Source organism: Taudactylus pleione, unplaced genomic scaffold, assembly GCF_031769625.1.
Source record: "Taudactylus pleione unplaced genomic scaffold, aTauple2 ptg000015l, whole genome shotgun sequence".
Taxonomy (NCBI): domain Eukaryota; kingdom Metazoa; phylum Chordata; class Amphibia; order Anura; family Myobatrachidae; genus Taudactylus; species Taudactylus pleione.
The window spans coordinates 7,797,631-7,810,679 of NW_028284417.1; the positions used below are offsets into that span (position 1 = coordinate 7,797,631).

General features: G+C 42.1%; 1 protein-coding gene across 2 annotated transcripts in view; it reads right to left on the minus strand.

Moving 5' to 3' along the window:
* The window catches only part of COL12A1 (collagen type XII alpha 1 chain), a 195,690-nt gene that overhangs the window by 107,061 nt on the left and 75,580 nt on the right, over window positions 1–13,049 (minus strand). For both annotated transcript variants that reach the window (XM_088471465.1, XM_088471474.1), the window contains 5 exons: window positions 11,631–11,780; window positions 9,239–9,358; window positions 8,951–9,115; window positions 2,693–2,842; window positions 2,173–2,312 (listed from right to left, as the gene is read on the minus strand). In XM_088471465.1, coding sequence (XP_088327591.1) covers window positions 2,173–2,312; window positions 2,693–2,842; window positions 8,951–9,115; window positions 9,239–9,358; window positions 11,631–11,780 — 725 coding nt within the window. The remainder of the gene's footprint in view (window positions 1–2,172; window positions 2,313–2,692; window positions 2,843–8,950; window positions 9,116–9,238; window positions 9,359–11,630; window positions 11,781–13,049) is intronic.

Below are 13,049 nucleotides of genomic sequence, written 5' to 3' on the forward strand. Positions count from 1 at the left end.
CAGACGCAGATTTTCTTTCTTAGTATGGGCTCCAAAGTGAACGATTGTGCATTTTTGTATGCAAAGACTTTAGTGACACGCCCACAACACTCCCATAACACGCCCTTAAGACAGAACATCTCTGTGTGTATTATTAGCCACCACCCAGGAAAGCCCAGCACTTTCCCAAGACATTTCTGTTACTGTGCATCTGAACTGCAATAGCGTCTTTGTATGTGCTTAGGCATCATAGGAGTTTAAGGATTTTCATGCATGCTCGGTAGCAACAAATCACTCAACTACATGAACATAGGCATTACGTACCGCTCTGAATCAGGCCCTATATGCATATTACAGAATCACAAAATCTGTTAAAAAGAAAAACAAATAGGTGCGCTAACTGTTCAGTAGCTGTCTCATATAAAAACCTGCATCTGACACCAGAGGGACTTCTGCACTATACCCTCAAAATAGAATAGAAAAAAGAGAAATGAGGTATTTGAGCTGGTAATTATATATACATATGACACCTTTATAGTAGAACAAATATAGATAAAATTTATTCAATTGTGAACTGCAGCTGTTTGCCTTTTGAGAAAATCCCTGTATAGGGGAGAAACGCGTCAAGGAACCAGTGAACTGCCGACCACATCACACACTCCTGTTATACACTTTGATTAAGTGTTTGCCATCTGGGCTCCACCGTTTCAAGCCAGCGGGATCCCCGTGTGCTCAGCTTTCAGCAGCCGCCAATACAGCACCCAGCGGCTATTTGATTCTATCCCATTCAGCCGCCGGGCTCCTGCGCCTGTCAGGACGGACACATGCCTACTGATTACTGCTGGTTTCCGTCCTCTCTTGGAGCTCCTGCGCCGCGGTGTCCTCTCCACACAGGCTGGTGCCCATCCACCTACGGCGTGTACAGGAGCCGTTCCAATAGCACCATCCAGCTCTACACCAACACCCTTTGTGCACCACGTTGCACCTTTCATTAACGGATCTCCGCTATCCACCCAAGTACGGGCAGGAGTTGCCTAACGGCGCAATTAAGCTGAATATCATTGCCGATACATTTTTCTCCTGCGAGCCTCTGTGGGGTAAGGAGTTGTAGTCTACGGACTTTACATATTGGGATGTGAGAGCGTCCTGTGACACTGATCAGCTATAGAACCTTATTCCTAATATTGGGCAGCCTTTTTTGCACATAATATTGTCAATTGCCCATATTGCTTCACTGGATATTAAGTTAGCCGTGGGAATAATTGGATACAATTTTTCTGAATTAACCACCCCAATCATCTGGTTGTTTGTATCATTCATGGCAATACTTTTTAACCAATACTTGCTACATGTGTGTATGTTTTATTGAACTGCAATTCACGATTGAATAAATTTTATCTATATTTGTTCTACTATAAAGGTGTCATATGTATATATAATTACCAGCGCAGATACCTCATTTCTCTTTTATCACAAAATCTGTGTAGCAATAAAAGGAGACCTATAAAAGACCACAAACACAATAGTATACATAGTATATTACTCACTCTGCCAACATGCTGAGCTCCACCAGAATACTTACTGGGTACAATTATAAATAAAGGATTATAATAATAATAATAATATGGCGAAATAACTATGTGCCACCATGTACCCACCAGGACAGACATAGTAATGTCTAAATATATCTACCTCAGTCCATATGCATCCGTGGCTAAATTTAAAGAAGCAATCAGTGATAAGGCTGAACCAGCCTTATACAGTAACTGATTGCTTTTTAAAATTTAGCCGCAATCTCGCAGAAAAAAAAGACAGCTCCGTGAAATTGGCACCTATTACATAAACCCCCCTAGCCTCCCAAGTATGGGACTGACAGATCTCTTGGTGTACTAGAGTAGTACTAGCACACAGTCAAGTACAAGTCTTTTAAAACACTCATACTGATGGTGCAGACTTTATTGTACTTCAGTATGGTTGCATTTTGCTCCTATGACCAAAATGGTAAGTTGTCTTTGCCAACTACTGTATGGCACAAATTATTCAGTAAGCCTTTTAATCGCCATGGATAAATGTAATAAAATCTGTTCCACCTGTAAGTGGATACAATAGATACAAACAAACATGCAAAGAATAAAGGATCTGTTTAGAAATAGATGATCATTAAAACAGCATATAATGTATTTTACGCCTCACCTCTTGAGGTCTACCTCCCGCTACAGGATAGTACTCCACCCTGTATCTGTCCACACTGTGAGATGGTGGAACCCATGATACTCTAAAAGACCGAGTGGTGGGCTCTGACGTCACCAGGTCAGATGGGGCTTCCAGATCACCTGTGTTCATATTCAACAGTTAAAGTATTGCAAAGACACATCTATATAGCATATGAAAGCATGAGGCATCATATATTGCCATTGCAACTAGATAATGATAAGCGCACTCTTATCCTTGTGGAATCATGGAGTGCCAATGAGCATACACTGCCTCAGGGACAGAATAGGTATAATATAAGTAAGCACAAGAAACTGTTATAAACAGAAAGTTACTTCTGGCAGGGACAAACTTGGGTGTGTGCGATAAGTAGCAATTAATTTTATTTTACTACTTAAGACAAGTGTATATTAGGTAGGTAATGAAGTATGCTGACTATATAGTTCAACAACAGCTAGAGGCAAAGTTTGCTGAGACATGCAATCCAAAATGTTCGACTCACCTCCACCACCCTTAACGCTATTACACAAATTTGTCGTTAGGGGATCAACAATATTGGTGAGTTGGTTGAAATCATTCACATTGAACACATAGATATCATCAGGATCTGTGGCTATTTCCTTCAGCTCATTTTCATCTGCATTCTTTATACCTGGCAGGAAGACGAAATGAGCTTATTAGCACTGTAGTAATCAATGCATTAACATCATACATAATACAAGCAGGTAGTATCTATCTGTCTATCTGTCTGTGTATCTACCAAAACCTTGTGCGCTACTGGCCATGCATGACCACACTGTGTGTCTTCAGCTACGTCCTACATTAAGGACATGCCCCTGAGAGTCTCCATAATGGAGAGATTGCATTACTCAGGCCAGTGACCCTGCATGTTCCATTATATCACCACCGCTTTACTGCTACATATATATGCCAGTGTGCGCATACTCCACTGCCACCACTATATGTATACACACAGGTGTGTTCTCCCATTTGTCTGCACACCCCCAGGGCAGGATTAACAATGGGGCAGGTGGAGCTGCTGCTCCAGCCCCCCCCCCCATGATAACAGGCCCACAGGATCCGCTGGAGAGTGGTGCAAGTAAGATGGTACAGACTAGCAGCCGTACCACCTTTCTTACTGCCCACTCAGGTGCCTGCCAGTGCTGCATGCTGGACGAGTGTCACTGACTGTCAGTGACAGAGATTACATGCTGCATCATCTCGTAGTACAGACGGTACCTGGCGGCAGCCCATGGAATTGATCCTGTCCTCTGCAGCAAATCACCTGCCCTGGATCCGATCTCTTACTCAGTCCTCACTCTGCCCCTCCCCATTTCTTGCTGGCCACCAGGCGGGGGCCAGGCAATGTCCAGGCAGCGGTGCGGACATCAGATGATGACATCATGACGCTGCCATCATTGCCGTCTGACTCTGACAACTCTGCAGTGGGCTGTACCAGGAGGAGTGGCAGCACAGAGGAGCACAAAAGAGCAGGGGAAGACAGGTAACTTTTTCCCATGGACAGAACAAGGATGATGTCAATGCACGGCAGAGGTGATGGGACAATGTAAGAGATGGGACAAAGGGGAGAGGACAATACAGGACAAAGAACAGGGGGGGCAGACAAGGGGAGAGAACAGTGCAAGAGGGTAGACGGAAGAGGACAATGCAGGGCAGAGAGGAGAGGACAATTTTTGAAGGGTCTTGGCAAGGGATACGGTTCAGTCACTGAGGGGGACATTGGGCCTGATTCAGAGCCGTTCGCTATTTGCGGTCGTTCGTTTAAAAACAAGGGGTGGCTATTCAAATGATCCGTACGCACATTGCAGTCTGTTCACACCTCTAAGTCTGAACGAGCGAGCAAAACATACGCTCGTTTATTTGTTAAAAACGCCCCCTGGCCGCTCGCACCATACGTCATGTCCGCTATTTATTAGATTAATCGAGTACATCGACCAGCGTATGAACTGCTCGCTATTCTTGTGGTTGGTGTTTGCTACCACAAATTTGCGAGCAGTTCTGGCTCTAAAATAACCAAGTGACGTGGTCAATGACGCTGCTGTTTTAAATATACACACCCATAAAACGCCCGTTTTGACCTTTAAGCACGCCTGCGTTCGGATCTCCACTCCCCATTTTCAAGCACCTTCCCCTGTTACCACCCACATACGCCTCATTCTGTCACTCAAAATAGCAGGCACTCGCTATATAGCGTACAAACGATTTTCGGCCGCACTGACTGGTTCGCGCATGCGTACTAAAAAGCGTACGCATGCGCAGATGTGCAAACATCGCTCGGAACGAGCGTACTGCCGCTAACGAGCGGCTCTGAATGAGGGCCATTGTCTCTTTTGCAGTGAGTGGTGTCCACCAGCACAATGCAGGACATACATATGGGGAGATAGAGAGTACAATGCAGGACATACAGATGGGGAGACAGACAGCACAATGCAGGACATACATATGGGGAGACAGAGAGTACAATGCAGGACATACAGATAGGGGTAGCACAATGCAGGACATACATATGGGGAGACAGAGACAGCACAATGCAGGACATACATATGGGGAGACAGAGAGTACAGTGCAGGACATACAGATGGGGAGACAGACAGCACAATGCAGGATATACATATGGGGAGACAGAGAGTACAATGCAGGACATACAGATGGGGAGACAGACAGCACAATGCATGACATACATATGGGGAGACAGAGAGTACAATGCAGGACATACAGATGGGGAGACAGACAGCACAATGCAGGACATACATATGGGGAGACAGAGAATACAATGCAGGACATACAGATGGGGGTAGCACAATGCAGGACATACATATGGGGAGACAGACAGCACAATGCAGGACATACATATGGGGAGACAGAGAGTACAATGCAGGACATACATATGGGGAGACAGAGAGTACAATGCAGGACATACAGATGGGGGTAGCACAATGCAGGACATACATATGGGGAGACAGACATCAACAAGGGATGCTTCCCTTTGTATATTAATAGACTCTCACAGTGCTAGCCACACCCCACACTTCCAGACCACACACCCATAGCACTGGTTACACCCCTATATCAGGCTCCCCAACACCTCCCCCCCCTCTCACACCTTCTCTGCAAAACACAATAGGCCATTTATAAATTTCAGCTTCAGGCCCTTGTGAATCTTAATCTGGCACTGCACACCACCTGTGCTACACTATACATTCCTGTATTATTATTATTGTCTGTACAGCAGTGCATACTGTGTGGTGCTATATAAATAAATGATAATAATAATAATAATAATAATAATAATAATAATAATAATAATAATAATAATAATAATAATAATAAATTAAACTGCAAACATAATACATTGGCAAGTATTTATATTTTTGCTGTCTTTTTCAGCTATCAGCATATAAAATGTTTTTGAAATACAATAAAGTGTCAAAAACGGTCTTTATACTGCATAATCTTCACAATTTAAATTACAGGCAGAAGACATTTGAAAGTTTAGGACCTGTGCAAAAAGATATTAAGAGGAAGCAGCGCAAAAGTGACTTCTGCTAAATGTACAGTATTGGAGAGCTCTTCGTCAGAGACTTGATAACCCAACTCTACAAAAAGTTGAGTACAAAGTAATAATGCTCTACACTACAGTCTTCAGTAAAATAAATGACTGGCAACACAGATGATAGACCCCCATTGATATAGAAAAACATCAATTCATTTTGCTAAAACTGTACTATATATGTTGTTCAATATCATCTGCTGGGCAGAAGGCTGTCATGCTACTTAGGTACAGCAGGCAATGGGCCAGGCTCACACTCATGATATGCGGCTGGAGAAAATCTGGCAATTTAAAACATCTTGCAATAAAATGTTTCCATTGGATTCATGCACTGCCAGTAATATAACTCTGCAGCCAAAATACATCATATATCCTTTTTTTCTTTTATACATTATTGTCTTTGTAGTAACTTGGTACACGGTCTAAAAAATTTTGGCTGCTTTGACAAAATTTAGTTTAATGTAATAGATGAAATGCACATGTTATGTAACAGATATAAATCTGCAAAAGCATAATTTCTATAGAAGAGCAGTATTTAAATTCAAAAGCAGTTCCTTTATTTTATGTAAAACCTTGCAACCACACACTGATATTGACTGTTTCAAAGACACATGGACAGTTGTAGATTTTCTCAATCCACAACTCATAAAACGTGTCATATATATTCTAAGTGGATAAAAGTATAATGTTCTATGATACACAGTAGCAGCAAAAGTCTATAATTATTCAAGGGAAATTGATGTGGCATAAATGTAATAACTGCAGCATATCATTTAGTAAAGCATCCATGTTTTATATACGATGTGAGGCTATTAAATAACGAGACTTACTATAGTTTATGTTTAATTATATTAAGTACATTTTAACTCCATTCCCCTTTTTATGTACTCCCCTTCTGCATCCACACAGCACTGCATTCTTATTTTCTATTGGTCAAAGCCGTGTTTTAGCTCATTAACTGTCAACAGTCTCAATAGCTCCATCATTTTCTTTACCTCAGTAACTGGTTCCCTTGAGTATAGATTTGACTTTAGGGAAAAGAAAGAAGTCACACGGTGCTAGGTCTGGTGAGTATGGAGGCTGTACTAGCACTGCAATGTGTTTCTCAGACACAAACTGCTTCACAGAGAAAGCTGTGTAGGCTGGTGCATTGTCCTGATGTAGGATTAAACCGTTTTTCCACAACTCTGACCTCTTCTGATTCTTTCCTGCAAAGTTGCTAGAACATTTTTGTAGTAATGTTGAATCACTGTTACGCCTTCTTGTACCCAGTCTTCCAAAATAACACACTTGATATCAAAGAAAACGATTAACATGGCTTTGAATTTGGATTTGCTTTGACGTGCATTATTCATTTGTGATGATCATGTTTTCCAGTGTATGGACTGGCGTTCTGTCTCAGAATCATACTGGAAGATCCATGTTTCATCACAGGTAATAACTTTATCTAAAAAATGTGAATCCGTCTGAATTCGTTCCAAAATGTCTGTATAAATTTGCTTTAGGTTTCCTTTCTGCTCAGCAGTGAGAAGCGTTGGAACCATCTTAGCACAAACATTTGTCATGTCAAGATCTTTATGCAAAACTTGCCTAATAGTTTCATTGTCAATGTTTACCATTTTTGAAATTATTTGGATGCTGAATCAATGATCAATTCGAACTATTTTCTCAGTATTTTCCACATTTTCATTTGTTTTTGATGTAATCCGAGGCCATCCAGGATGTTCATCATCTTCAACATCCTCACAACGGTCACTAAATCTTTTGTGCCACTCAAACATACGTGCACGTGATGTACAGTCTGCCCTGTAAGCCTCGGTTAGCATATGAAGATTCAGTGGGCGTTTTATTCAATTTAACTAAATATTTTAAGTTAACACTTTGCTCTACTTTTGAACTAAGCATTTTTACGACACACAGGATAAACACAGAGGGCCTGAGCGGGTCGATGGTGGCCCAGTGCGTGCGCACAAGCCCTGGAGCCAGCGCAAAAAGCACTCGCTCCGGCGCTCGCATTCAAAAGGGGCAGCTGTCGATGTTGATTGGCGGGGAATGGGGGTGGCTGAGCAAACGGAGGCGTTCCTGCAGGAACGCCTCCATTTGTGGGCGGCCCTACTGCTATGCGAGCGGCCAAGAGTTATGCGAGCGTAACCCACAGCTATGCGAGCTATGCGAGCGTAACCCACAGCTATGCAAGCGGCCAAGAGGCCGCAACAAAAAAATAACTCACGCCCTGATTCAGAGTGAGCACTCGCTTTTTGCGAGCGGCTCTGAATCAGGCCCAGATTCTTCTAACACTGTGTGACAGCAAACTATCTGTTTGAGAGGGGTAAAACTCTATGTGAGAGGGGTAAAACTTGCAAAAAAATTTTGGGATAGTCCATGGTCAATGTTCCCCCACTACCTTTTAACTCATGCAGTATGGTACAGTGTCAGTATTTAATAGCCACACCTTGTATAGCAGAGATTGTAGGTATAGGGTAAAACCTCATCTTATGCCATGAAATTAAAATAAATCATCATGTTATAACAGTGGTGATTTACATATACAGGACGAAGAGCACTGGGCAGAGCTAAAGTAACGTGGACTCAGAGCCTACCTTATATGGTTTTAGTGTTTGGTCCACAACTGAAATATGAATAATTCTTTCATATCCATTCTGAAACTTGTATTAATATTAGGGATGTGCAGGCTCGGATAGGTTCGAGTTTGCACGTGGAGTTCGGATTTTTCCCTCCAAAAAAACGGAACTCAGAACGAGGCAAAACGTCATCTTACATGGTCGAACATCATCATTCCTGGACAAAAGTCCAGGAATGATGATGTTCGTCCATGTAAGATGACGTTTTGCCTCGTTCTGAGTTCCGTTTTTTTGGAGGGAAAAATCCGAACTCCACGTGCAAACTCGAACCTATCCGAGCCTGCACATCCCTAATTAATATACACAGAAAGTATCATACAGCATCTTGATAAGATCATACTTGCACCCCTAAGTTTGAATGGAGAAGATCCATGTTCCCTTATTGACTGGAGCTATTGGACAAAATGTCTCTATTAATACACCACTGGATAACAGAGACCTGAGCAAACACTTAGAAGAGTCTCCAAAGAGGAATGATATTTAATAAAGGGCTTAAAAATCAGTACATGGATTCATTTTGGACAATAGAATATTGATGTAAACTTACCAATGGCATATAGTTCTATTCCTTGGTCTCTCAGCCTCTTTGACGGTGTGACAATGTCATCTTGTGACTTTCCATCAGTGATTAGGACACCAATTTTGCGCGATTTATCTCTCATGCCAACCTCTGATTTGAAGTTATTTTGTGCAATGAAATTCAAAGCCAAGCCTAATGACACATGATTGAACATCATGAGGACACTGTACAAATAATATAATCTGTACTTACATAATGCATATAAAACTAGTTTTTTATACTGGTAACTATATGTTAAACAATTTTATAATTGACCTGTAAGAGTGTTGCCCCCTTTGTAAGGCAGATTCTTTACAGCATTCACCAAAGACTGGCTTGTTCCATGAGCATTTAGTTGCCACTCAGTTCTGGGGTCCCCACTGTACTGAGCAAGTGCTGAAATGAAATATAGATGTATGAGGTTAAAATATGATCAAACCTTATTTAACAAAAAAGAAAATCCCTGAGACACACAAGCAAGTATCAAACAAAAGTTCTTAACCATATTCACACCATACATACTATCTATTCCAAGATTTCCTAAACTTATCATAAAACTATATTTATATACATTTACAAAGTGCACCTGATGTGCACTGATGTCCCATGATGGTCCCCCTAGCAGATATTTAGATCCATTCCTCCTCTCCCAGGACTCGTCTCTGCAATCTGAGGGCCTGATTCAGAGGTGGGCGCTGCTCTTGCGTCTGTTGCTGGAGTTGCGGATGCGAAAATATGCTGCGTCTGAAGGTGTAAGACTGAGACACCCACTTTCAGCATCTATGCACTCTGGCCCTTATTCAGAGCCGGATGCTCTGACAGAGCGCTCGCTCTGAATCAGGGCCGTCCTTCCTGATTTTAGAGCAGCCTCCTGGCCGCTCGCATAGCTGTGGGTGACCACCCACAGCTATAGCGAGCAGCCAAAAAGATGGTCGCGATGGTCAAGACCATCGCGACCATTGGGCTTGCGACGAGACCCTTGTGGTAGGGTCTCGTATGCCGCAAGCCCTGGAGTGGCTTTGGCTCTATCAGAGCCAAGAGCACTCCCACCGACATCACTTGTGATGTCAGTGGGGCCGTCCCCAGACGGTAGGCGTTCCCATGGGATCGCCTCCGTCTGGCCAGCCACGCCCCCGGCAGGCCCACCAAAGGGGGCGTGCTGTCACTCACCATCGACAGCACGCCCCCTTTGTAGCGAGACCCATAGCGACAGCTTGCCCGTCACTATCCGGGTCGCGCATGCGCACGACGGAGCTGGATCCGTCGTGCACATGCGCCCTGGCCCAACATCGACCCGCTTGCGAGCGCTCAGCACTCGCGAGCGGGTCTGAATCAGGCCCTCTGTACCACCGCTGGTGATCTTTAGATGCCACCATCGGCGCACCATTAACACCAACCCTACGGCAGATGCAGCTTCTCCATCTGACTACGGCCGCTGCGCATTTGGGAACACAGCTGCTTTCACTGACACACCCACTCCCATAGCACGCCCATGACTGTTTTTGCATTCACTTCTAGCCACCTCCCAGCAACAGCCCAGGAACACCCATCACTTTGCCGCCAGATTTCTGATACCGTCTGTCCCAAAAGCAACAGCACCATTGTGTGTACACTTTGTGTAATGCATGCACTGTAGGGGTTTTCTTAATTTTTTGCGCATGAGCAGTTGCAAACAATTGCTCAACTATGTGCACATCAGCATTGTATGCGCTTCTGATTCAGGCCAAGTATGTGCACCTCAATGTGTGGAAAAGCATAAGACTCTTTAAGAGGAGTACTATAAATATCACGTCAAAGTCTAACTTTATAATCCTCTGTGCCATGCTGTTACTATTGGATATAGTTTTGTATTTTTCTCCTAAAATACTCTTCACTTTGCTTTATTTATGACTTAAAATAAATCATGAGGGTAAAAGTACATCAGGATTACCTTTATTACATATGTCACTTTATTTGTGAGAAACTTTTTATTACATTGCTCAGAGCATGCTTAGAAATTCAGAAACACATGGGGACATGGAGAGCGGCAAATGGAGAAACATGAGGGGAAAAATGGAGAGACATGGAGTGCGCAAAGGGAGAGACATGAAGGGGGAAAATTGAGAGACATGGAGGGGGAAAATGGAGAGACATAGAGGGGGCAAAGGAGAGACATGGAGGCGGCAAAGGGAAAGACATGAGGGGGAAAATGGAGAGACATGGAGGGGGCAAATGGAGAGACATGAAGGGATCAAATGGAGAGACATGGAAGGGGCAAAGGAAGAGATATGAGGGGCAAAGGGAGAGACAAGGATGGGACAAATGGGGAGACATGGAGGGGGCAAAGGAAGAGACATGGAGGGGCAATTGGAGTGACATGAAGGGGGCAAATGGAGAGACATGGAGGGGGCAAAGTAAAAGAGACAGAGGGGTCAATGGGTAAGAATAGCAAAGTTTTTCTCTTTCTTTTTTCTTTTTTAAAACTTATTACGTTATTTTGCCCCAACTTCTTAAAAAAAGTGACTGCACGGTAATTATTTTGGTTTAGGGGTGCCTTAAAAAATGATGAAGACCATAAGGGTGCCTCGAACTGAGAAAGTCTGGGAGCCACTGGCTTAAACAATTTTCACAATGTTCTGTAAGTATAAATATTTGACCTTTCTTACTAAAGGTGATAATCGTCACTTACCAATCTGCACTCTGTCTGGGCCAATCTCAAAGACTTCAACCAATCGTTCGATAAAAGTCCTGACAGTCCTGAAATTTGGCCGACCAATACTCCAAGAGCCATCTACCAGCAAAACTATGTCTGCAGCAGCATTAGTTTTGCACTCCAGTCCTATTACATTGATTATGGAAAAAGATAAATATAAAGCAAATGAATAACAGCATATGATTTTGACTACATGGAATCTTTGCATTCAAATATATTTTGTGTGTTTACATGAAACTAAGAAAAAAACAACATATAAAAGTATTTGAACATTTCAAGGAAAGTAAGAAAAAGAACAACAAAAAGGATAGGAAGTTTCACAGTTATCACAGAGACATCAACTATATGGATTAACAAGGGAACTTTGATAAATATGACACACAACATATAACAGAATTTATATGAAACACAATATAATAAACATGCATTCTCCATCTTGAACAGTGTTCCTGTGGCAGCTTGTGCAGAGTGTTTGGGAGCCATTTCATTTAGAAAATTAGATTTGAGAGATATATATGTAAGCTCCAGACATTTGGTCCAGTACTGGAGATAGTACATTAAAAGCGTTTAAAACAAAATTCTCTTCTGCTTGAAAATAAAAACCTAAACTTTACCAACAGAACAGAAATAAATTACAAATGTTAAACAGATACACAGATTAATGTAAACAACACTGGCATAGTTTTGCAATTATATATAATCATTATCATGTATTGGGAACAACAATGGGTTAGTGACAGTATGTTTTAGATTGATCAGTTATATAATGTACACTTCTTGTGTGAAGGAGGAGCAGGAGTGATACCAACGCGCAAACTCTGAATGATGAAATACAGTAGGGGAATAATATCCCCTGTTGAAAACATTTGCTGGGCAATGAAGAGTGTGAAAGGAAAGTCACTACTAGATAATGAGCTGTTTGAAGTTTAGTATTAACAAGATACATTGTACTTACAATAATCTATTAATGTCCGGGGGTGTTTTTTTTAGCACTCTCCGTTCTCTAACAGACAATGTAACTTCATTAACAAAGAGCAGGACAGAAAATTGTTACATAAAGATTCAGACAGAATGGCAAGTTGAGCAGCAAACTTCAAAGGTTTAACCAGGATAAGTTAATTACTGTAATGTACCTAGTTCATGGTAACATTCATTTCACATAACCACTAAATGGGATACAACTGGGGAAAAGTGAGGCACAAAAGCATTTAGTAATGCCAGTATACAGTAGCAGCGCTCAGTGCCAGGCAGCTTTTGTAAGAACTAATAAAATACTGGCATATAAGAAAAGAAATATATGTGAGACACAGATTATTCTGCCATTGTAAATTCTCAAATATTTATAAATAGGTTAAAAGTCAGTACAAACATTTGTCTAACATACAATTGACATCC